General features: G+C 44.9%; 2 protein-coding genes across 5 annotated transcripts in view; both read left to right on the forward strand.

The window, feature by feature from the left end:
• SALL4 (spalt like transcription factor 4) overlaps positions 1 to 14,501 on the forward strand; it is a 32,236-nt gene extending 17,735 nt beyond the window's left edge. For all 3 annotated transcript variants that reach the window (XM_061631246.1, XM_061631247.1, XM_061631248.1), the window contains exons 2-4: positions 1,983 to 4,502; positions 10,207 to 10,511; positions 12,394 to 14,501. In XM_061631246.1, the coding sequence (XP_061487230.1) occupies positions 1,983 to 4,502; positions 10,207 to 10,511; positions 12,394 to 12,828 (3,260 nt within the window). In that variant the 3' untranslated portion in view covers positions 12,829 to 14,501. The remainder of the gene's footprint in view (positions 1 to 1,982; positions 4,503 to 10,206; positions 10,512 to 12,393) is intronic.
• An 8,792-nt stretch (positions 14,502 to 23,293) lies between these two features.
• The window catches only part of ATP9A (ATPase phospholipid transporting 9A (putative)), a 116,446-nt gene continuing 115,447 nt past the window's right edge, over positions 23,294 to 24,292 (forward strand). Inside the window, exon 1 of one of the 2 annotated variants that reach the window (XM_061631251.1) lies at positions 23,294 to 23,378. In XM_061631251.1, the coding sequence (XP_061487235.1) occupies positions 23,347 to 23,378 (32 nt within the window). In that variant the 5' untranslated portion in view covers positions 23,294 to 23,346. Of the gene's footprint in view, positions 23,379 to 23,489; positions 23,818 to 24,292 lie in introns of those variants that run through there. The other variant, XM_061631250.1, reaches the window with a different exon arrangement.

Genomic DNA, 24,292 nt, shown 5'->3' on the forward strand with positions numbered 1-24,292 from the left:
GTTAGCTACTGAGAAGAGTCTTCTCAGTGGCCGCCTTGCCTCCTTTCACTCTGGTTAGCTCCAGTCAGCAGGAAAGGACAAGGAAGCATGTTAGAAGACTCTTCTCAGTGACTCACACACTCCCTTTTCATGCTGATTGGCTCATAGGACGCTGGAGGCAGGGACCCTGATGAAGACCCTGCTCTCAAAAAACTAAGGGATCTAAGACCCTCCTAGGTTCCAAATGACTACGCTCCTAGGGAGGAGGGAGAGGAATTGTCCTCCCCCATGCTGACAGGTGTTGATTTATTTATTTATTTAAAAAAAATCAAACGCTTCCAGAATGCTAATTGTCTTGTCAAATTCCAGTACCATATAAAATTATAAATTCTCCCTACTCATGAGGCCCTATTGATTATTTTAACTTTTAATGTGGGAAAACCATTGTCAGATAGCCTATTCAGCCAATCTTTTCATCTCAATTGAATTTTGCATTGGGAGAGAGGGATGCTGTGCCCACCACAGCAATCCCTGCTCTAACCCTGCTTGCGCTTCTTGTGAAAGATCTGAAAAGACCATCAGAGGTACAACCTTGCAGAGGCGCAAAGAACATCTGAAAAAGACTTAAGATGTCCATCTGCGCACACACACATACATGCACAAACACCCAGTTTCATGTGGCATTCTTTTCCTGTGGATGTTCTCCTACCCCTGCTACTTTCCCCTCCACAATGTAGTGGCATCTGGTTGTTGTCATTTCAGGGAACTTAAAACTTTTCTGCTTTCCCCTGATGGTGTAAATACCAGCTTTTGCCACATGGGGGAGCATCCATAAGAGCAACTAATTTCAAATTTGCAGTATAATCTCATCACAGTGGCTGTTGAGCATTTTAAAAAAACACGGTATGGTCCTCCATTCTGTGTATAACATGGCATGGAGATCAGGCTTCTCAGGCTTCTTGTACTCCTGGGGATAGGCAGTAGCTGTTTCCTGTTCTCCACTGACTGATATTCAGAGGCACACGTCTTCTGATCCTGCAGGTAGCATATATCCATTACAGCTAGTAACCCATGAGATTAGTTTGCAACGAAGGGCAGGCTGAAAGCATTTTTAAATAAAACATCTAGCCATATTCTCCATGGATCTGTTTAATTCCATTTTAAACGTTATCCAAGGTCACATCCACACCATACATTGAAAGCACTCTTATACCACAAGAATCCTGAGAACTGTACTTTGTTACATATGCTGGGAATTCTAGCTCTATGATGCATCTCCAAACAACTGTTGGTGCCCTTAACAAACTACAGTTCCCAGGATTTTTAGGGGGAAGCCATGACTGCGAAAGTGCTTTAAATGTGTGGTTTGGATGTGACCTAAATTGGCAACCATCGCTACATCTCATGGTCGCTGGTGCATGTTGACACTGGTACCGTGGAAGGCAGGGAGGGCAACAGTAGATGGAGTCACCACCAATGAGAGGTGGAGCCAGCTAATTCTAGTTTTGACCCATCCTCCTCCCTGCAGAGTTCTACAAGGGCAATGGAAAGACTAGGGGGGAGGAAGCGGATGGACAGTGCCATCCCCTGGACTAGTGGTAAAGAAGAAGGCAAGTAGGTGAGAGTAGACTGAGGTTGGTGGGGCAGTGTCCCATTTACCCAAATGAGCCAGTCTCTACTGATGTGGGTGGGCGGGCTACTGTATGGCACTTTGAGTTCCCTCCTAGTTGGAGCTCATCTCCTGCTGCGCATATGAACTAGTTTAGCCTACCTGTTCTGTTCATGAAGAACTTTGAAACTGGTATTGGAGAGCAGTTTGCATGCATAATGGAAACTGGATTTGGATGAAAGGATTTGAAAATCCTCATTTCTTTTCTTTTTGGACCGTGCATTTCCATTCTGCAAATATCTCTGTCTGCTGGCTTCCTTTTTCCAATTATGCTTTTGTTGGTGTAAGAGCCTTGCTCTGAGACCCCTTCTCCCTTTCTGGTGTCTTTTTCTAGGGAGTCCACAAGACGCCTCAGGTGACAGAGGTGGCCAAATGGGTTCCAAAAGGTGCCGAACGGAGGAGACCAACATCTGCGAGAAATGCTGTGCAGAGTTCTTTGACCTCTCTGAATTCCTTGAGCATAAGAAAAATTGCACTAAGACACCACCTGTCCTAATCATGAATGATGGGCAGGGCACGATGCCCCTGGACGACTTCCCCGACAGCTCCTCAGGGAGTTTTCCAAGCAATCAGATGGACAGTCGAATGGCCAAGGAGAGTCACGCGAAGAGTTGCTCTGCTTCTGTGGAAAAGAGAGGAGAGAGAGTCGGCGCTGAACCAGAGGGAGGGACGTATCTGAAAACGGAGCCCCCCGTTGCTCCTGCAGCTCACGGGCTGAGCTATATACCCAAACCCAAAGTACCAAACACTAACGTGACTTTGCAGTCTATACGTGGCACGAAAGTGGCTGTCAACCAGTGTACCTCGGAGACCCTGTCTCCATCTGTGGCTGGCCTCAATGCTATCCCAATGATCCTTGAGCAGCTTGTGTGCCTACAGCAGCAACAGCTCCAGCAGATTCAGCTTACGGAGCAAATCCGCATCCAAATTGCCATGATGGCCCCCCATGTCCTGCATCCTTCGATAGCTGCTGCAGATCCCCTAAAAGCTTTGGGGGCTCATATGTCCCAACAACTGTCAGCTGCTGTTGCTTTAATTGGACAGAAAGCTGGGAACCAAAGCCTATCACTGGAATCCTTGAAACAAGGCAAACTACCTCATTCGAATGCCGGCTTGCCGGCTGCTGTCTCCATGGCCGGTGGGCTTGCGCCTGCTGCCATCTCTTTGAAGACCGATGCAATCAGAGGCCTCTCAAGCTCCATGTCCCGCTTCCCGAGCCCTTTGCTACCTCAATCGTCCAGCTCTGTTATCTTCCAAAACCCACTTTCTGTCATTTCCCCAGCAGTGGTCGACCCCTCAAAGAAAGGAAAAGGAAAGTTGCCCACCATGAACGTGTTGGAAAACAAACTGAGCCCAGAAGAGCCTTCCTCCTTCTTCAAACACAAGTGCAAGTTTTGCGGCAAGGTCTTTGGTAACGACAGTGCTCTGCAAATCCACCTCCGTTCCCATACTGGTGAAAGACCCTACAAGTGCAACATTTGTGGCAATCGCTTTACGACCAAAGGCAACCTTAAAGTGCATTTCCAGCGGCATAAGGACAAATATCCTCATATCAAAATGAATCCTTATCCTGTGCCAGAACACCTAGACAACATGCCCACAAGCAGCGGCATACCCTACGGGATGTCTGTCCCACTGGATGAATCGAACCTTATTGTGGATACCAAGCCTATCCTGACGGCACTGCCTACCTCTTGCTTGCCTCCAAACACTCCCAACCTAGCAAGCAGCAAGGATTCTTTTGCTGGTGTACTTCTGGGTGATGTGCAGCCTAGGCCTTCACCAGAAAGTGAAGGGGATTCTTCATCAGGTACAGCCAGTCAAGAGTCAGGAGCTGAGCAGAACAGGAGTTCCCCGCAAGCTGGTAGCAGTGTACGTATTCTCCACGGAGGCAGAGCCAGTGAGCAAGGCTCCGAAACAACAAAGCTCCAGCAGTTAGTGGAGAACATTGACAAATCCACGGCTGACCCCAATGAGTGCCTGATCTGTCATAGAGTCCTCAGCTGCCAGAGCTCCCTCAAAATGCATTATCGCACACATACGGGCGAGAGGCCGTTCAAGTGCAAGATCTGTGGCCGTGCCTTCTCTACCAAAGGCAATCTTAAGACGCATTATGGAGTACACCGTGCAAATACCCCATTAAAGATGCAACACTCTTGCCCCATCTGCCAGAAGAAGTTTACAAATGCTGTGGTGCTACAGCAGCACATCCGAATGCACATGGGGGGGCAAATCCCCAATACCCCAGTTCCAGAAAACACACATGACATTACTGATGTGGAGGCTACCACAGCTGAGAACAATGGAGATCCATGTTGTCCAGATGATAATGTAGAATGCATGGAGATGGAAGGAGACCTGGAGTTGCAGGATGGCCCAAGCCACTCTTCCAAACCACTTACCCCTTGCAATACTCAAGCTGATCCTAAGAGTTCTTTGTTTACCAGCATTTCAGTGCTGGAAAACCAGATGAAAATGGTGAACTCGGCATTGACCTTACAGCGGCAAAGCAGCCAGAAATCCAGTGATAATGGCTCAGGGGAGAGCGATGGTATGACCAATGACTCTTCCTCAGTAACAGGTGATCCAGACTATCAGAATGGTGGTGGGAGTCCTGTTGTCTCTGATTCAGCTTCTTTCACAGCATTGTCTCCAGCCAACAGTCAAGCAGAGAGCACCACATCCAAGTCTCCAGGCTTTAACATCCAAGAAGATGGTCTGGTGGGAAGTAAGGCTGAAGGGCCTGAAATCCATCCCATGGAAAAGGATAGTGCTTTGGATCTAACTTATGGCAGTATTGGTCGAACGATTATCAAAGAGGAACCTGGGTTACTCTTCCCAAATGGAGAATATGGTGAGTCTTTCTTTCTTTCTTTCTTTCTTTCTTTCTTTCTTTCTTTCTTTCTTTCTTTCTTTCTTTCTTTCTTTCTTTCTTTCTCTCTCTTTCTCTCTCTTTCTCTCTCTCTCTTTCTTTCTTTCTTTCTTTCTTTCTTTCTTTCTTTCTTTCTTTCTTTCTTTCTTTCTTTCTTTCTTTCTTTCTTTCTTTCTTTCTTTCTTTCTGTTCTAACTACAGTTACTGTAGATCCTAAATCTATGGGTGTATTTTTCGGCTTACAATCTTGCTGCCTCTCCCAGGCTAGCCGGTTTCTTGGACCAGAGATGGAGAACCTGTGGCTCTCCAGATGTTGCTGGACTACAGAGTCCATCATTCCTGACCACTGGCTAAGCTGGCTGAGATGGATGGAAGCTGGAGTCCAGCTATATCTGGAGAGCCAGAGGTTCCCCACCTGCTGAACGGGAGCACCCAGTCTGGGGTCTCCAGACTGGAGAAATGCAGCAGCATGCTATGGCTGCTCTCTGTGGTGTTATGGATCTAAAGCTAAGCAACATGGAGAGAGACTTGAGAACAGCCTCCTCTCCTCTCTTTCATCAGGTGAGCAAAGCAGGAGGCTGGTAATGACCGCTGGCTCTTCGCAAGATTGTGGTTTCTCACCACTACTCCCATCTGCCTGCCCAATCTGTGCCAAATTCCACCATTTTTAAAGATCTAATGTGTCCCATCAGTGCAAGGGTTACCATAGCGTAACTGGACTTTCCCCCCTCTCCTTCCCCTGTGTCTGCTCCCCTCCCCGAATCTGCTCCTGGAGGGTTGAGGAAACCCCTAGAACAGATTTTTTTGGGGGGGGTGTTGGAGGAGAAGAGGGGAAAGTCCCATTCCGCAAGCAGTAATCCTTGTGCTAACAGGACACTTATTTGGCACTCCATTGGATACAACCCCTCAACATCAAACTTAACCTTAAGCCAAGAGTTGCTTATCTAATGACCTACCCCAAAATTTGTAAACTACTTTCCTTGAGAATGGCACAGCTTGGATGGTTTATTTTGTTCTTCATCTTTTTTTGGGGGGTGGCATATCCAAAGCCATAGTCCCTTAGGGAACACATGAGGCTCATGAGCCAGAATACATTTAATTATGAGAAAGAGATGAAATTTTTGCCTTCTTGTTTCTGCCCCAACCTCAGTTGTTTAAAATTGCTTAAAGCATTGGCTAAACGGGTCGCCAGCAGTGGGAACGTTTCAGATTTTGAGAGTGTACTATGGGCACCAGTTGCACCATGGCTGCCATGGAGGGCGTGGCATAACATAAATTGAGAGAGTAGTCATGTTGAAGCTTTTCCCGTAATTGTAATTTCCATATTAGAAAAGGCTTAATCTGGTTTCTGTCTGCCATACAGCAGTTAAAGGGACAAGAATCCTGTTTTTCCCCAATGCCAACCCTAAACCAAAGCTTAGGTGGCCATCCTGCTCCTACTTACCTAGGAGTAAGCCCCATTAAACACAATGACTTACTTCTGAAGTAGACATGTATACCACTGCATTGTAAGTTAACTGTCAATCAATCAAATTTTTATTACAGTCAACAGACCATTGAATAACAGATAATATTATTGGTTTATGTATTAGCCCATTAATGATTGTTTGATAGTCTCCAAACCAACTGTGTGTTATTTGGTTTTTTGTTAATTTTTAAAAAGTTTTACTTCACTTTATATACATATATTCTATATATAAGACAGTTTTGAAAGCAACAAACAGAACTTCACTCAAGCTTGCTCTGGATCCCTATAAGGATTCCGTTAATCACCTAATATATATATATATATGAACGTAATTGTGATTAACCAAACAGAGGTTTTTATTATATTAACAAAATGTTTCAGCTTCTGCCTTCATCAGCTGCCAACATACAAATGCTGTTATATATTCTCTCTCTCTCTCTCTCTGTCTCTGTCTGTCCCTCTATAAATGAGGTTGTAATAATATCTGTTTTTATCTGATGATTCAATGGTCTGTTGACTGTAATAAAAATTTGATTGTAAGTTAACTGTACAGTGATTCCCTGGTCTTTAGCTCCTGTGCAGCAGAAGACATGCCTTACCCCCTTTGCAAAGTTTTTACATTTCTCTTTTGTAGGGAGGGGACATTCTTTAACATCTACCCACACTTATTACGTAGTAGTATTTAGAGAAAATAATTTCTAGGGACTACCTGATCTCAAGCAAATTACCACCAGAGGAAAGATGCATCCTGGTTGCTAGGGAAAAGGAAAGGCAAGCTACAGAGATTCCTGGGACTAGAAATTAAGACAGAAGCAGGAAAAGTGCACTAAAGAGGAGGGGAAAAAACAGCAGCTCTTTAGGACCCCCGGTACCCCTAGTGCTTGGTGTCCACACAGTTCACTTATCAATCACAGTTCAGACTTCACTCATTGGCTAAAAGCACTAGATAGATGGGAGCAACCAGGCTAGCTTATTTCACAGAAACTACTTAGAAGGATGCCTGCACATTTTGTTGCATAACTTTTCTTTCTAAGAGGGCTAGATACATAGTGTTTTATAAAGAAAGCTCAGAGTCCGGGGTAGCTGTCAGGTCACGAATAAAGGCCATCAGCACCAGGTTGGTGACCCCTGGCCTAAGAAGTAATGTGACAGTACTATGTTGTCTGGCCGGTCTGCCCAGGATGTGCATATTTGTACAGTACATGATATGGAATCATAAGCCAGGCACAACATAGAGTCCTATTCAGGTGTCTTTCTTTCTGCATGAGTAACTTCAGAAAGTGAAGACCATCAGAGGGATGGTTTGTAGAATGAAAGGACACCTCTAATGTTTCTTAGCCACCTTGAAACTAAGATAAGGGCATCAAAAAAAAAAGCCAGCACCCCACCAATGAGGATTTAACTAAAAACGTATCTTCCCTCTGATAATTTTCTAATCCAATTTCTTTTCTTATGAATTTATAAAATTTCAATGTTCTCATTAATTTGAAAATAAAATGCAGGAGAAATTTTCAGCACAGCACTAATTGAGGTAACTGGTTACCATCACCAAGTCATTCCAGCAAGGATACATACTGTGTACAGGTGATTGCAGCAGCTGCTCTCATTGGCTGTTGAATTCTCCCAATCCATGACAATCCATGTATCATCTCTTAACTGTGTGGTGGCTGCCACAAAGCCTCTGTCCAGCGGCTGGATTCTGTGCCATGCTGATAACAGAGGAATGTTTCCTTCCCTGATGTTCTGCTCCCCCCTCTGCCACGGCTGATGGTTGCATGAAAAGTACCCATAAAACAATCATGTGGCATCAATCTTCCTATGTTAACTGGTGCAGTGTGTGAATGAGTCACAGGGAAGCGGCTTTGTAGAAACAATTCACTGCAAAGGTAATATCAAAGAGTCATAATACTAGAACGTGGGGACATCCAATGAAGCTGAATGTTGGAAGATTCAGGACACACAAAAGAAAGTACTTCTTCACACAATGCACTATGAAATTTGCTTCCACAAGAGGCAGTGATGACCACCAGCTTGGATGGCTTCAGACAATTTCAGGAAGGATATGGCTATCAATCGCTACTAGCCATTATGGTTATGTTCTACCACCACTGCTGGAGGCATATGCCTCTGAATACAAACTCTGTGGGAGTTGCAAGCAGGAAGAGTGCTGTTGTGCTCAGGTCCTATTTGTGGGCTTCTTGTAGGCATCTGGCCACTGTGAGAAGAGTGCTGGACTATGTGGGCCATTGGCCTGGTCCAGCAGGTCTCTTCTTGAATGTCTTTTCAGAAATGGGTCTAAAAGGGTTGGGTGTTAACTCCTAGCATAAAAGCTGCTATTATCACACACTTCATGTCTGTTTTCCTTTTTATTTCATTGAAAACTGTTACAAACTTAGAAAAACTCATCAAAACCTGTACTTATTAAATACAAATTTAGTGCATATAAAATGTAGAGTAAGTATTAAATATTGGCTAAATGTACATTCTCCGTGGCGCAGAGTGGTAAGTGGCGGTAACGCAGCTGAAGCTCTGATCACGTCCGGAGTTCGATTCCAATGGAAGGAGGAAGTCGAATCTCCGGTAAAAGGGGTTGAGGTCGACTCAGCCTTCCATCCATCCGTGGTCGGTAAAATGAGTAAAATGCTGGGGGGTAAAGAAAGGCCAGGGAAGGAACTGACAATCCCACCCCATATATACAGTCTGCCTAGTAAACGTCGCAAGACATCACCCTAAGAGTCGGAAACGACTCGCACTATAAGTGCAGGGACACCTTTACCTTTTTAAATGTACATTACATTACATACACGTTTTAATATTAATGTATTCTACTATAAAACATTAGGGTGGCATTCGATCCATGTCCTACTCAGAGTACAAGTGAATGGGCATGACTTAAATTAATTTCAATGGAAATTCTCTGATTGGGGCTTAGTTGAATATTATGGTAATGAAAATTAAATAGTTCAGATCAATATTTAAAGAAACACATTTTTAGATATGAATAACAGGTTTCCAGCTCCCTGAAATTCTTTATATTTAATTGTTGCTGATAACTTCTCCAAACTAAGAGTGCCCAGATAGTGCCAATTAATTCTGGGTTGTATCCCATCTGGAAGAATGGACTGCTATCATGGCTTCTCCCAAAGATTCATGGAACTGTAGTTTGCTAAGGGTGCTGAGAGTTGTTGGGGAAATCTCCCCTGTTCCCCTTACAGAGCTACAAGTCCCAGAGTTCACTGGAAAGAGGAATTAAGTGTTAAACTACTCTGAGAATTGTAGATCTGTGTGGGGAATGGGATCTCCTAGCAACTCTCAGCAATCTTTACAAACTACAGTTCCCAGAATTCTTTGGGGGAAACCATGATAATTTAAAAGTGATACTGCTTTAAACATAAGCGCAGAGGAGATCCTAGTCATTAACTTCACTGGTCTTCTTGGAGTAGGACTAGCATTGAACATTGCCCTAAATATTTGTTTCGTAACATTATTCACCATTGCTCAACTTTTGATGGCTTACCTACATTTCCAACACCTGCCAGTTTTAAATGATTTAAAATGCCAGCATCCCCCATTCCTAGAATTATTATAGACCTTATATTTTTCCAAGGGAACAGATGCCACTGAAGTCATTGGAGTGTTCTGTTACCCACCCAATAACATAGGGTCCCTTCCCCCCTGTAAGTCTTGAGACAGATATCCATTTTAAAGGGTGACATTCGACTCACATCCTTGCCTTGCCTAGCCCCCTGCAGCCCCCATCCTTTCCAAATCTGCCCCAGGGAGGCCCCTAACACAGAGCAGATTTATGGGATGCACAGGGAGATGTGGGGCGGGGGGAGGAGAGGAAGGGAAAGTCCTGTGGCACAAGCAGAACTCAGTTCTACTGCTGGACAGACCACTGAATTTCATCCAAAGACAGGTTTTGATATGCACACTTTTTCTCTGGCTGTTTCCTCTGGTAGAACAGGCGTTGCAAATGCTACTCAGCAGAATGAGTGTCCACACCACAACCAGCATCCTTTCCAAATGATATTCAGTTGTCGCATGTCTGTCTCTAAGCTAAGCATATGATCTTATTACTTGTTTGTATTTTGTCCAGCTGGATTTTTTTTCTTTATGATATCAGCTCGATGCAGCCTTAGAAACACCTAAGACTCCTGTGTTACATTCAGTGCAAACAGTGCACCAATGCATTGTTGCTTTTCTATTATTCTGCAGGCCGAAACAGCATCCACCCTGCTTTCATCAGGGCACCACCAACTCTTATAAAAATGGAAGTTCCTAGCGATCGCCCTATCAGCACGAGCCATTTTATTGCCCCACCTCTGTTGTCACCTGCTGGGCCTCCTCTGCTGCTGCCGCCACCCCCTCGCCGGACTGCCAAACAGCATATCTGCACTACATGTGGCAAGAATTTCTCTTCGGCAAGCGCTCTCCAGATTCACGAGCGGACTCACACGGGCGAAAAGCCATTTGCGTGCACGATCTGTGGAAGGGCTTTTACCACGAAAGGGAACCTCAAGGTGAGCAAGTGGAAGGCATTGACTTGCATTTGGTAATTGTACTGATCGCTTTCCACTTCTCTTCTTTTTCCACCCAAAATGGCACCTCTGGCAATTGCTGTGGGAGGGCCAGACCAACAATAAGCTTCTTGAGTTGAAACCGGCATTACTGTCAACTGTGTCACCAGTCTTCATCTTGCAGAGAGTACTAACTGGGGCCCTCCGGATGATGGTGAACTACAACTCCCATCCTCCCTGAACATGCTGGCTGGGGCTGATGGGAATTGTAGTCTAGCAACATCTGGCGGAGAGCTACAGGTTCCTCATCCCTGCTTAATATGTCCCTCCATAGGCAGTATGGAAGAGGGACCATGTCTGCTGGCCCTAATTGCCCCACATCCGCATGCTGCGTTTGCTGCACTTTAGTCAATTGCGGATGTTGCCCTGTTATTAATTAGTTGCCAATGGTTGTTTTAATGTGGTGTGTTAATTAATTTGTATCTTACTGCCTGTAAACCACCTTCATATTTACCAAAACATAGGTGGCACATAAATGGCTTGATTTATGTAACTTTAATGTTGATAATGAGGACATTTAACTTGTCAAGGATTATCAATACCTTGGCACAATCATTAACCAAAATGGAGACAATAGTCAAGAAATCAGAAGAAGGCGAGGACTGGGGAGGGCAGCTGTGAGAGAACTAGAAAAGGTTCTCAAATGCAAAGATGTATCATTGAACACTAAAGTCAGGATCATTCAGAACATGGTATTCCCGATCTCTATGTATGGATGTGAAAGTTGGACAGTGAAAAAAGTGGATAAGAGAAAAATCAACTCATTTGAAATGTGGTATTGGAGGAGAGATTTGTGCATACCATGGACTGCAAAAAAGACAAATAATTGGGTGTTAGAACAAATTAAACCAGAATTATCTCTAGAAGCTAAAATGATGAAACTGAGGTTATCATACTTTGGACACATAATGAGAAGACATGAGTCACTAGAAAAGACAATAATGCTGGGGGAAACAGAAGGGAGTAGAAAAAGAGGAAGACCAAACAAGAGATGGATTGATTCCATAAAAGAAGCCACAGACCTGAACTTACAAGATCTGAACAGGGTGCTTTATAACAGATGCTGTTGGAGGTTGCGGATTCATAGGGTCGCCATAAGTTGTAGTCGACTTGAAGGCACATAACAACAAAATGTTCTATGAACTGTCTGCAAAAGGGTGCCTCTGGCTATACCATGAAATCTACATTCCAATCACATGGAGCATCTATGCAGATGTAACTGAACAGGGGATTGTTATCTTCATCATTGTTATTATTTAGTCTATTTGTTGCTTGCTACATAAAAACTCTATAAGCAATTGAAAAGCATAAAATGGGGGGTGGGGTGGAAAGAACGATGCATTACAGTGAACAGACCCAATAAATGAAACAACTGCAAAAACTTCTATGAAGCTTCTCAAAGCCTACAACACTGGCATCCAGAAGTATTACATTGCTCTAGATTTTGTTGGGAAAACTCTGCATGGAGAATGTATCATGTCTAGGAGGATGGCGTTGGGGGGACTCCTCTGTGTCTTTCTGTTGCTTTGTTATCTGTGCTGTCCACTCCCTTCCCTTTTAATCTCTTGCATCTGTATACAAGGAGCATAGGTCAGGGAGTATGGGGTTACTGCACTTCTTACTACAACAGACCTGTTAATTATAATGACTGCAAGAGATGGAGCCTTGGTCAACATGCCACAAGGAGATCTGTGGCTAGCAATGATCTGAAACCGAGTCTTCCCCTTCAGAAGTGCTTTATCTGTGGTTTGCTTTCTGCCCAAGTGTTGGCAGGATCAGGGAAAAGTGGAAACATTGTTTTGATATTCTTTTCTTTTTCTGTAAGGTTCATGTCGGAACTCACATGTGGAACAACTCAGCCAGGCGTGGAAGAAGGCTGTCCATTGATAACCCCATAGCGCTGCTCGGCAATGATCCCAAGAAAGTATCAGAGATGTTTCCCAAGGATGTTGTGCCTGCGTCAGTCAACCTCGATCCTGCAGCATGGAACCAGTATGCTGCAGTGCTCAGCAACGGCTTAGCCATGAAAACCAATGAGATCTCTGTGATCCAGAGTGGTGGTATACCTTCTCTTCCAACCACAATTGGGGGAGGTCCAGCAATCAACATCGCGATGAATTCTGCCTCAGTCTCCAACATGGATGGTTCCCAATCTGCAATTGGCTCAGAGATGGAAAAGTCTAGTAGCACTGCTGCAGACAATGTGCCAAAACGCCAATTTCCTCACTTTATGGAGGAGAACAAAATTGCTGTTAATTAAAAGCCAAGAAAACCTGAGACGAAGTGGAATGGATAAAAAAATCAATATAGATATATATATTATATTTTTAAGAGATTACACCTCAAGTATCCTTATTTTCCTATTGATGTGCAAATGATTCTATGATTGTCTTTGTAAAGAGTTGTCCAGAGTACAATCATGCTGTTCGTTTTGCGCAAAACTAAAGTGAAGCCAGTTTAGGGTTCTTATGTTCTCTTTTTGGAAAGATGCGGGTCTTGCAAAGTAGTTCTTACATGGGTGACTTAAACATGTAAAATATTACCAGTTGTACAATGTGAAATTCCAAAAGTGATGAACATATACTTTTTGTTTTGTTATTATGGCTTATGTAAAAAAAACCAATTGTGGCTTTGAGCAGAGTAGAATCAAATCTGTCAGTCATTAAGAGAGGGGTTAGGGAGCTTGGTATTCCTGGAATTCACGACTAATATGTGGAAACTAATTATGCGGGTAAATATCCAAGAATGCCACCCTTTTAGGATAGTATCTTTTTGTGTGTGTGTGGTTTTTTTTAATGTGGTTTTGAATGTAATATTGTTATAATGCCTATTGGACATGCAAATCTCACTTAGAAGAAATGCTGTTTAACAAGAAATTACATTTTTAAACTAGTGCTCTCTGTTTAATCCATGATAAACCTTAAATACCCTGTATTGATGACTGCTGCTTATTTAAATACTACAGTGGACACATGCAAACCATCAAGAGAACTGTGCCAAAATCCTGACTTTTCATTGCAATGCTCTCCTCCCATCTGTCCCCCGTACACCAGATGCAGGTGGCAAGTTGGGAAAGATTCATCACCAAGAAGCAGGCACAAAGCAGGAGAGCTGAAATTTTGTATATACTGTTGAAAGGGAATTTGATCCTTTGGGAGTCTGAGTTTGGAATGTTCTGCTAGGAAACTCAGGTGACTGCATTCGGGAAGCTGTTCACATAGCAAGAGGAAATATTTCCTCTGCATCATTGATCTTCTTAGGAAAGGACTGTATCGCAATCCTGTATTTAAAATGAAGTATGTTCTTGGGGGGGGGGGCTTTTTGTTAAAGACATTTCTACTTTACACATTCAGGGTGCAATCTACCCAGACATTTATCTGTGTGAACTTCGTACAGCAGGCCCGATTCATTTCATTTGAAGTTTGTACAGGAGAACTTCTGAGGAGGTGGGGAGAGGAGGAGGCGAAGTTTCCTTTTGACTTTGTGTATTTGCATTTCCTGGAAGAAAAAAACAAAACAAAACAAAACCTGATGGCATTTGTGTTTGTATGAAGGTTACTGGGATGGCCCTCTGGATTCTAAGTTATCTACCTCATTATTATTACTATTATTATTATGTTGTTGTTGTTCTTTTTGTAGTGCTAAGTGTCTATTTTTCTATAAAATAACCACTGTATTAAACTTGAGATCCCAGCAGAGGCTACTGTGCACTATTTGAACCAAAAAGTGATATACTGGTAAGAATATCTGAAGATGTTATGTTTTGTGCGTGTGTGTGTGCGCGTGCGTGTATGCATGTGGGTTTTTTTGTTTGTTTCTGGGCCATTCTCCTTAAACCCCTCCCCCCTTGCTTCTGCAGAATCTCTCTTTGTTGATGTAAAGGTATGCTGGAAAATTTACTTAAGCATTTGGTATTAAAATGACTTGAATAAACATATGGCTTTTTTTTCTGACTTGGTGAATCCAGCTGTGCTCATGTGGAAGGCTCATGAAACAAAGTGGATTTAATAATAATAATTAAAAATACACAAATTTTACTTGCATCATGTTGTTGCACCTGAACTATTTGTGTGTGTGTGTGGGGGGGTGTTTCCGCTCAATTTTTTGTTGTTGCTTAAGAACAGTTTTTGCCAAGTTGTGCCTTTCCTGCTGGACTTTGTTACGTGAAAACACAACCCTGTTTACACTGTAAAATGGATCTTGTTACAATGAACATGCCAAAGGTGCATCCCAAGCACCAAATGCCTCTTCTACATTGTGAATGTATGGACTTTTAAGGAACTTCTGTGTAGTTTTTTTAACTATCTACTGAAGCATTTCTGTTGATGATATGAGAATAAATTTGGGATGACTTTTTCACACCTGATGCATCTAACCTTCATTTTTGTTAGTTTCTGCACCCCTTTCAGTGTACAAGGTGCTTGATCATCAGTCCTCCATGTATTTTATGCTTAGAAAATCTGCACACAGGCTAGTCAGATTCTGAGAATTGCATCAGTTCTGCAAGTGGGAGTCAGTTTTCCATAATTCTGCCATTCCCCCCCCCAATTTTCATTCCAGCTTTGCTAGTCTGGAAAGAAGCAAAGTCACTGGAGTGCTCCCCTGAATCTCTGGCGCTCCAGACATTGCTAGACTCAAACTTCCATCAACCCCAGCCAGCATACCTAATAACTATGGATGATGGGAGTTGCCACAGGTTTGCCACCCCTGTCCTAAACCACTGAAAACCTTATTCAACCATCTCCCCCATTTCTGAAATTTTAGCAGGCAAGAAATGGAAAACTTGCAGGATGCAGAATTTTGACCCATTCCCATTTTGTGCTTTTCTACCCCAGTGCTGGTTCCAGGATTTGGGGGATCCTCAGACATGACACCCTGAGTCATCATAAATCTGTAAGAATACTGCCCCACAACCTGGGAGAGCTGGGTTCTGCAAACTGGGAATTCCTAGGCTGCATCTGATCTTGGAAAGAAAATGCTAGCACTGATAGGGTAGTGGGAGCTCTGCTGGTTGTGTGATCCTAGTGAATGCCCAACGTTGCCACCTTCTGAATCCAGCCCTGTTCTTACACCTTGATTTTATAGCAAGGCTATGATTTGTGAGTATGTGGAATCGCATGCACACTGAAGGGACAAGAAGAGGAAGCAGTGGAACCCTGGGAGGCTGAGCCAGCAAGAATGATCCTAACACACAGTATATTTTGGGGGGAGGGGGAGAGATGTGTGTAAATCACTGTGAAAACGATCAGTGCTGCTGGCAACATGAAGTTGCGGTTAACATGAAACCAGGAGATGATGGGCTCCCAACACTTGGCATCCCCAGCCAACATTAACCTACTGGGATGATTAGAGTTGTAATCCAAAACTTCCAGAGGGCCACAGGTTCCCCCATCCTTGGAAGCTTGCAGGCGGCAATGGTATATGTATGTGTGTGCTGACAAGCCTGTTTTCATGAAACGAGGGGAGGGCATGTCATCTTTGGTTTTGCCCCTTTATACAGGAATACTTTATTTTTAAAAAATTGTATAGTGTTGTTAGGCTTTAGCCAAACTCTGGAGAAAATGTTATGGCAGTACTCTGCGCAACTTGCATACCGCTTCTCTTTTACTACTGATCCTCCCACACCCTTCTAATCTGGGTGTGTAAAATATGTACTGCATAGACATAACACACTGGTGCATCAGAAGGATGTCAAATGGCCTTGCTGCGAAAGCTTGTGGCAGCATGAGCTTTATTGTAGCTTCTGTTAGCAAGTGCTGATGGATTTATGAAGGGCTTCATTAAACGTATGTTTAAAGGATATCCGCTATCACCCACTTGTCCAAAAAGGGGAGTGAAGGGGGTGGGAAATCAAAGCCATCCCAGCAGACTGTAGATACAGGTGTTAACAGCTTCTTATAGTCTGGTAGTGATTAACTGGCCAATTAATTGCAGTGGCCTTGTCAGTGCTTGAACACAGAGAAAAGAGAAAGAAATGTATGGTGTGCAGATTTAAGGCACATATAATATTGCCATACTACTACTAATTCCAGTCTTGCCATCCAAGATCAATACTGTATTTTCGGTTGCAAAAGCGCTTCTATTTTGTTGCGTGTTCTGCACAGAAGTTTAGTGCTTTTGTGTCCATTAAACCATGGGAACAGCCTGATCTTGCATCTGTTCATAACATTTTATTTTCTCTCCTTAAGAAGTTACCATAAAAGGTTGAGGGTGTTTATGAAGGAGATGAAACTGGGATGAAGCCTGCCCCTCATCACCCTCACCAATGACTGTTTTGTGCACTGCACTCAATTCCAAGTCTGCTCTAGGAGGTCAAAGGCCTCTTCAGGCATTCAGGATCCTGTGTCAGGAACATAGGAAGTTATTTTGTACTGAGTTGGACCACTGGTCCATCTAGCTCAGTAATGTCCACACTGATTGGCAGTGGCTCTCCTGGATTTCAAACAAAGTTCCTTCCCAATCCTACCTGGGGATGCTGGGGACTGGATCAGGGACCTTTTGCATGCAACGCACGTGCTGAGGTACAACCTTTCCCCAACCCCTTTTTCAGACTGCAGGTAAGGGTGGATGTAATATCTTCTAATGTTCTCCTGTGTAAGAACATACCCATGTGTGGTAATCTAGCACAGCAGGGAAAGGCTTATGCTAAATGTTTCTTAAAGACCTAGTTGGCTACATGCAAGGTGGCTTGGGTGTTGTTTTGTTTTCCACTGGAGAGCATTTCTGAATGAATGAATATCTGTATTGCTCAGAGCCACAGGCTGCCACAATTCACCACACATAGAAGGACAATACAGAATACATATTAAAATACAAATCATATTTCAACAAACACAGTTCAACAACATACAATAAAGGAACAGCAGCAAGTTTCAAATAGAATTTCCTCTCCCGGTAGAAAGATACACTGACCCCACCCCATGACTTAGTATATAAGTACTACAGCCATAATAGCACCGGGGCACATCCCACTCACCCAACAAGGCTTTTTTGATATCTGACTCTTAATGTTCTCGCAGCTAGAGCCAATTTTGCCACCTGGATGGTTATACATACATTGTTGCCTGCTAGCAGAATACATATCTACTCCAGGAAAGGTTTATTTGACAAGTAATGAAGGATGTAGGAAAGAAATTTAAACCTTGAGGATTTGTATAGGGGGCAGCTTAGTATATAATGTACAATATCCTCAAATTCACCAGACTCACAGATGCAAACTTTTTGATGAGCTGGAATGTTAGAAGACCTCCCATCCAAAAAAGCAGAGGGCATAGACTGAAGTCGTAAAGCTATGAATGACTTTCTCAAAGGTGCCTCTGTCAGAAATGTGAAATACTGCTCCATGACAAATGTTTTATATAGTGGGTACCAAATAGAATATGACATTTGTGTAACTGAATAGAGATCCCACTGTTTAGAATAAAGGTGGATGCTTTCTTTGAACAGCTGTTTTAACTCTAGTGGAAGAGAAGGTAGGTAAAACTGGTGTTGATTTCATAAGCAAACAGAGTAGATTTAACAGAATTTACACAACAGCTTTGGGATGGAGTTTGCAGTTGTTCTAGAAAGTATTTCTTTGGCAGAAGCAATTCATTCATACAAGCCTACTTCAGGCAATACAAGGCAAGTGCAGTGTGAGCTCAGGATTCTACAGAGTATTTTCTGCCCTTACAAGAGATGCAGGTATGCTTTGAGGGACAGCTAACAGGAATCTCATGAAGGAATTCTGCATTACCTCGAGAGCAGAAGCATTTGTGTACCCCCAAAGCTCTGTGCCATATAGCAGTTATGGGACTATCTTCTGAAACATCTCAACTTCTGGTTACAACCAGGCTCCCCACTTGGAACTTAGAAACATGCATCAAGAATTGTATAGAACGGGAAGCATTTTTAAAAAAATGACACCTCATTCTGAGTAAATTATGGATTGGTTCTAAGGTGGTGATTGTGTGATCAAGTTCCCTTTACTGTTGCCCACCCTTCTGTGCATTTATGACATCTGGGCAGCACCGAATGCCAGGAATTGAGCCTGGGATTGTCTGTATGCAAAGCAGATCCTCTACCACTGAGATACGGCCTTTCAACATGCCAAGTAGCCCTGTCCTCTAAACTCTGCACAAACAGAGTAACTTCATGTAGCAACAGCTTCCATGTGACCCAGAACCCCAGCTGAGCATGGTTCTAGGTTGTATACAAGCCTAATGTTCCATTGTTACAGCTGACCATGCTGTTTTGTATGAAGGCTAAGGGGGAAAGGTACTCAGCAGTGGAGACATGTTGTGTTGAATAAACATGGGAGCACAAATGTTTGAAGAGGGTTTGACACTTTCCTAATTTCATAGCACTGAAAGGTGGACACAGATAGTCCCATAGCAAGCAAGAACTGCTTGCAGTGCTTTCCCATGCATGTGTCTGTTCAGAAGTGTTCCATGGGTTTCAGTGGGCTTACTCTCACGTAAGTGTCTACAGAATTGCCACCTTAACCACCAGCTGTGTATAACTACTTGGTAGGCCGCTCAGCTTCAGCCTAGTCCACCCACATGCAGGAGCCTGGATGGTGATGAGACAGATTTATGAGAGGGTAGAATGGATTGTACAACTTCAGTCTGCAGGTAGGGAATCCTACATTAAAAGGGTCCCTTCTATACAAATAACCTCCCTGTAAGTAAGAAAATTAGCACAGCATGTATTCTTTCTCTCTGACATGCTAGAGTTCTACTTGCAGGGCAGTGTGTTCTGCTCTTTTAACATGGGAGAAAAGCATTCAAAAATGGCATTAATCCACAGCTAGGAGTGGGATGACCCACTCTGATGCAAGTGGTGAGGTTGTTTTTTGCTGCTATTGTTTTTTAACCATACTGTGCTGCCTCATCAGAAATCTAAGGGAAGTGGAGTAAGATTCTCTTAACTGCTTACAATAGTTAATTAGCATGTCAAGTGCCAAACTGCCACTTGATAAGTGGTTGCCTGGATTCAGCCTAGAGCATCAAGGGCTTATCTTCCTTGCTTGTCTTAAGAAAGAAGCTCACCTCTTTCCCCCTCCCACTTCCCCCAATCTTGTTAAGATAGGGCAGAAACACACTACCGTTCTGCCAGTTCCACTGCATCTCCACCTCTCTCTTCTGAAAATGGGGACACACAATGCTAGTCAAACCCCACCCCCTTTTACTGTAAAACCTGGTTGGATCAGCTCCTGTGCATTTTTTAAAAAAATTCAGCTTCAAAGAGATTCCCGACTGACTGGCAGATCAACTCATTCCCCCTCTGTGACTAATGGCAATACTTTGTTCACAGCAACAATCTCCATTCAGGCAGTGTAAACTCTGGATTGCATTCAACTAAGCCCTACTCAGAGAAGATCGATTGAAATTAATGAACCTAACCTAAGTTAGCTATGCCTATTAACTTCAATGGGTCTACTCTGAGAAGGAGTAGTATTCAATGAATGGCACTGAATACCACCCTCTTATTTTGAGAGAGAACTTAATAAATTCCACCTTTTCTCTAAGGAGCTAAAAGTGGCATACTTGGTTCCCCTCAGGGCCGGCACCAGGCATGACTGGGCCCCTGGGCACGTGCCTGTACATCCCACCTACCTCTCCTGTCACTGTAAATGCCGTGTGTGCTGTGCGTACATGCCTACCATCAACCAAGATGGCAGCAGGGACATCAGCCCCTTAGGGAAGCCCCTGCCACCATCTTAGTTGATGGTAGACACGCGTGCATAGCACACATAACATTCACAGCAACGGAAGATGTAGGTGGGGTGGGTGTGCAGGTTTATTGAAGCCCACAATATCTGTATGTGGGGGGTGCCTGGGAGCTCCCTCTCCTCAATTCACAGCAGGGTTTGGAGCCGCCACTGCTGCAGATTGCAGAATGGGAACACTACCCTCCCACCCTATGGAGGGGCCCTTCAGGGGCCTCTCTGGGCCACAAGGGCCCTCAGCCAGGGCCCAACCTGGCTGCTCTCTGGTGCTGGCCCTAGTTTCCCTCCTCCCCATACTGTCCTCACAATAATGCTGTGAGATAGGTTAGATGGAGAGACTGGCCCCAAGGTCATCCAATGAGCTTCATGGTCAAGCAGGAATTTGAACCCTGCTCTTCCAGGTCTCAGTCAGATACTCTAGTCTTACCACTGTGTCACCCTGGCTCTCTAATCTATCCTATCATGTCCCTTCAGCTTTGTATTCCCTTCCTTGCCATCTTCTAGAGAGAGAGAGAGAAATGGAAGTGGCTGCTGCTTAGATAAAATTCCCAGTGAACTTGCTGCTGATGCCCAGCAGGCTATCCAAGAGAAAATGTTTCCAGATTTACACGAGAACAAGTCACTAGTTCCCTGGAAGCTTATGGTTGGTGGCAGTCTATTGTTAGGTCCATTGGCCCTAGTCAAGCTGCCTTCTACTTCCACAGTCTACTCAGCATATATTTCCTTGTGGCTGAAGTTTTTACAAAAGTCACTGTGAGATTTTTCTGGTTGTGTTCTTTACAAATGATGGCAGTACAAGCCAAACTAGGCTCCTCTGCTGAAAGGAGTCGTTGCTACTCCTTTCAGTAGCACATAGGCCTCATTCTTTCCTCCACTTAAATCAGGATAATGTATAAGTCTGCATTGGAAAAAGTTAAAAATTATTTGGGTAGGAAAGACAACTCCTGTGACCTGTATAAATTCTGCAGATATGCTTAGTTTTGCAGATATTATGGGTGGTATTCAATGTTAACCCAATTTGCCTGTGACCTCTAGGTAGCTCAAACTCGGTGCTCTTCAGGCTTGGGTCCTCAGATGTTGATGGACTATAACTCCCATCATCCCTGATCACTGACCATGCTGTCTGGGGATGATGGGTTGTAGTCCAACAATATCTGAGAACACAAGGTTGAAGAACAGTGCTCCAATGGACTCCAGAAACTAGGTACTCTGATCATTCTTTATTCTGTCTTCTGTCTGTTTCCCTTAACTCCCCAATGCCACCCCCATATTCCAAATAATCAGATGCATCCCAAGGCTGCCTTTGAGGTCACATTGATTATCCTTACCAATAGCTCTTTTCACTCCTTCATGTCATCTTCAAGTTACGAGGTGTATTTATCTCATCAGGAGGACACATCTGGAACAACTCAAGCAACCAGAACTAAGGGCAGACTACATTAATCATTACGCTAAAGATGCTGTAGAGCAGGGCCCCAGCTGAATAAGTTCTATGAAAGCTATAATTTAGCTTCAATGTCTGCACATTGCGCAACAGAAAGGAAAGGAAGATATTGCTTGTCATAAAGTAACCGTTTTGTATCCAGTTCTCTGAGGAAAACTATCATCTGGACAATGAAGGGAACAGGTGGCTGTGAGGAGGTTAAGAGAAAGTAGCTCTTTGGATTGGTGGCAAAATGGCAACTGGGAGAGGAGTGGAAAAAGGTGAGCCAGTGAGAAGGGGTAGAGCCCATTCAGATCTGTAGAATAAGAGGTATTGGGGGAGGGGGTTGCTTCCAGACTGTTTCTATTTTGAGGTGGGGTTCAGTCACTTACCAGCAAACTCCGGTTGCACAAAGACAATTGATTTAGTGCTGTTATGCACCAAACCAGCTTCCGTCCAAAGCGGGTCTTTTGCAATGAAGAAAGCGAAGAGAGAAAATGCACTGAAAAGTGTGAGCGAACAATTGCTTGACGCAACATCATATAACCTCCCCACAAACAAATCAGAATGAATGCTCGATAAGTAGCTCACGTCTGACCTCTCTGCCAACTTGGTGCAAACAAATCAGAATAAACGCTCAATAAATAGGACATCTGGAAATGACCAGGAACTATTTGTCTTAAGTTTCATATAACAAAGGAGATCCTAATACCAAGGCCTCATGTGTACTAACTTGCATGACCATTGTCAGGAGTCAGCAAACCCCAACAGGGACCCACTGCCAATCCCTGGAGCATCGTTGCGGCCTGACTGTTCCTTCTGTTATTGCCTGGGCATTTATTCTTGCCAAGCAAGTGAGCAGGGTCCAAAAGAAAGAGAAGCGGCAGCAGGCTCCATTCCCCTTTTCTCTGGGTGGCTTGCAAAATGGGCAGTGGGGAGACAACAGCATGGAGGGGGTGGGCTCAGTTGGGCAAGGGTGGACACTCCTGTAGCACTCCAGATGCTATTGACTACAACTTCCATGGTCAAGGCCAAAGATGATGGATGTCACAGTTCAACAACAATGGGAGGGCTGCAGGCCCTGAACTTTCGAAAGGGAGGCACACTGGACGCATCTTGCCCAAGGGTCCCCCCAAAACTTGGGAGCTGGCACTGCCCACTTGTGTTGAATCTGGGCCAACAAACAACTCAGTCCTGCGGCTCTGAAGGTTTAGGTGTGATTTGGGCAAAGTAAAGGTCATCACAAAAAGGGGCACTAGACAGAGGGAGGCTATGGCCGCAGGCAGATGTCAGCGTTAACAACATCCGTTGGCCATTTCTCCTGAGCTTCCTGGCCATTCTCCGGGGTTGGAGATCATAGCTGTGTGTGCCGCAGGCGTAGTTGTGGATGTTCCTCCAAGGTTACAGAGTATCTGCTTTGCATGCAGAAGGTCCCAGGTTCAATCCCTGGCATCTCCACGTAGAGCTGGGAGAGATCCCTGCCTGAAATCCTACAGAGCCATTTCCAGTAGACAATACTGAGTCTGACTCAGGATAGGGCAGCTTCCTACCTTCCTACGTAGTCAGATTCGACTGCCCCGGTGCAAAGCGAGGTGGCTTGGCGAGGTGCAGCACCTTTACCTGCGGAAAAGAGCAGTGGCGGGAAGATGGTTGGAACGGAGAAGGGACTTTCCGTGCGGTGGGTTGAGCCGGGAAGGAAGAGGAGGGGGCAGGAGAAACAGCAGCCGGAGGGTGGGCCCTGCATTGGCTGGCGCGCGCGCGCGAGCTGGAGGGATTTGGAGAAAGGCAGCTTTGCCTAGGGGTGGGGGAGCCCCACCACCCAATGGGTGGGCCACGGCCGGAGAGGGGAAGAACCGGGCGGGGGTGGCGGCGTGAGCGTCCACGCTACCTGTGCGTCGTGGCCCAGCCTCCAGCCAGCCCGGTCCTCGGCAGCGACGCTGTCATCAGAGCGCGGGGAGGTTGGGCCGAGCGAGGCGAGGCTGGTGAGAAGCCTATCCTCCCGTGCGCTCCTCCCCGGCTGCGCCCGCGCCCAGTCTGGCTGCCGCGGCCATGACCGATAACATCCCCTTGCAGCCGGTCAGGCAGAAGAAGCGGATGGACAGCAAGCACCGAGGCGGGTAAGCCAGCCCCCTTCGGGCCCGACCCCCTCCTCTTCCTCCCCCCGCAGGCGCCGGGCCTCGCTTTCCCCGCTCCCAGCGGACCTTTCTGGCCTCTTCCCTCTGGCTGCGTGCGCGCCCGCGCGCCCAGGCGGGCTCTCATGCCCGGTTGTGGTTGCAGCAAGGGGGCGGCGGCGACCCGGGGCCTCCTGTCTCCCCCCGCGGCTTTCTCGGGGAGAAAAGCCATGCTGCGTCCTGCTGGACCTGCCTTCCTCCCCCAGAGGAGGCGGCGGTGGCGGCGGCTGGCGGGCTTGAGGTCTCCTGTTCCAAACCCTGGCTGCCCAGTTCTAGAGCCGGGCTGGTTGGTTGCCCGATCAGCGGTGGTGATGGCGGTGGGCATTTTCATGGCCGAGTATAAAAAAAATTAAAAATCAGGGCTTTCTCTGCATCAACTGCATTACATTCCCCTTCGCCTTCAAGGCGCGCGGTGGATTCT

The sequence above is a fragment of the Rhineura floridana genome, chromosome 6 (genome assembly GCF_030035675.1).
Source record: "Rhineura floridana isolate rRhiFlo1 chromosome 6, rRhiFlo1.hap2, whole genome shotgun sequence".
NCBI lineage: Eukaryota > Metazoa > Chordata > Lepidosauria > Squamata > Rhineuridae > Rhineura > Rhineura floridana.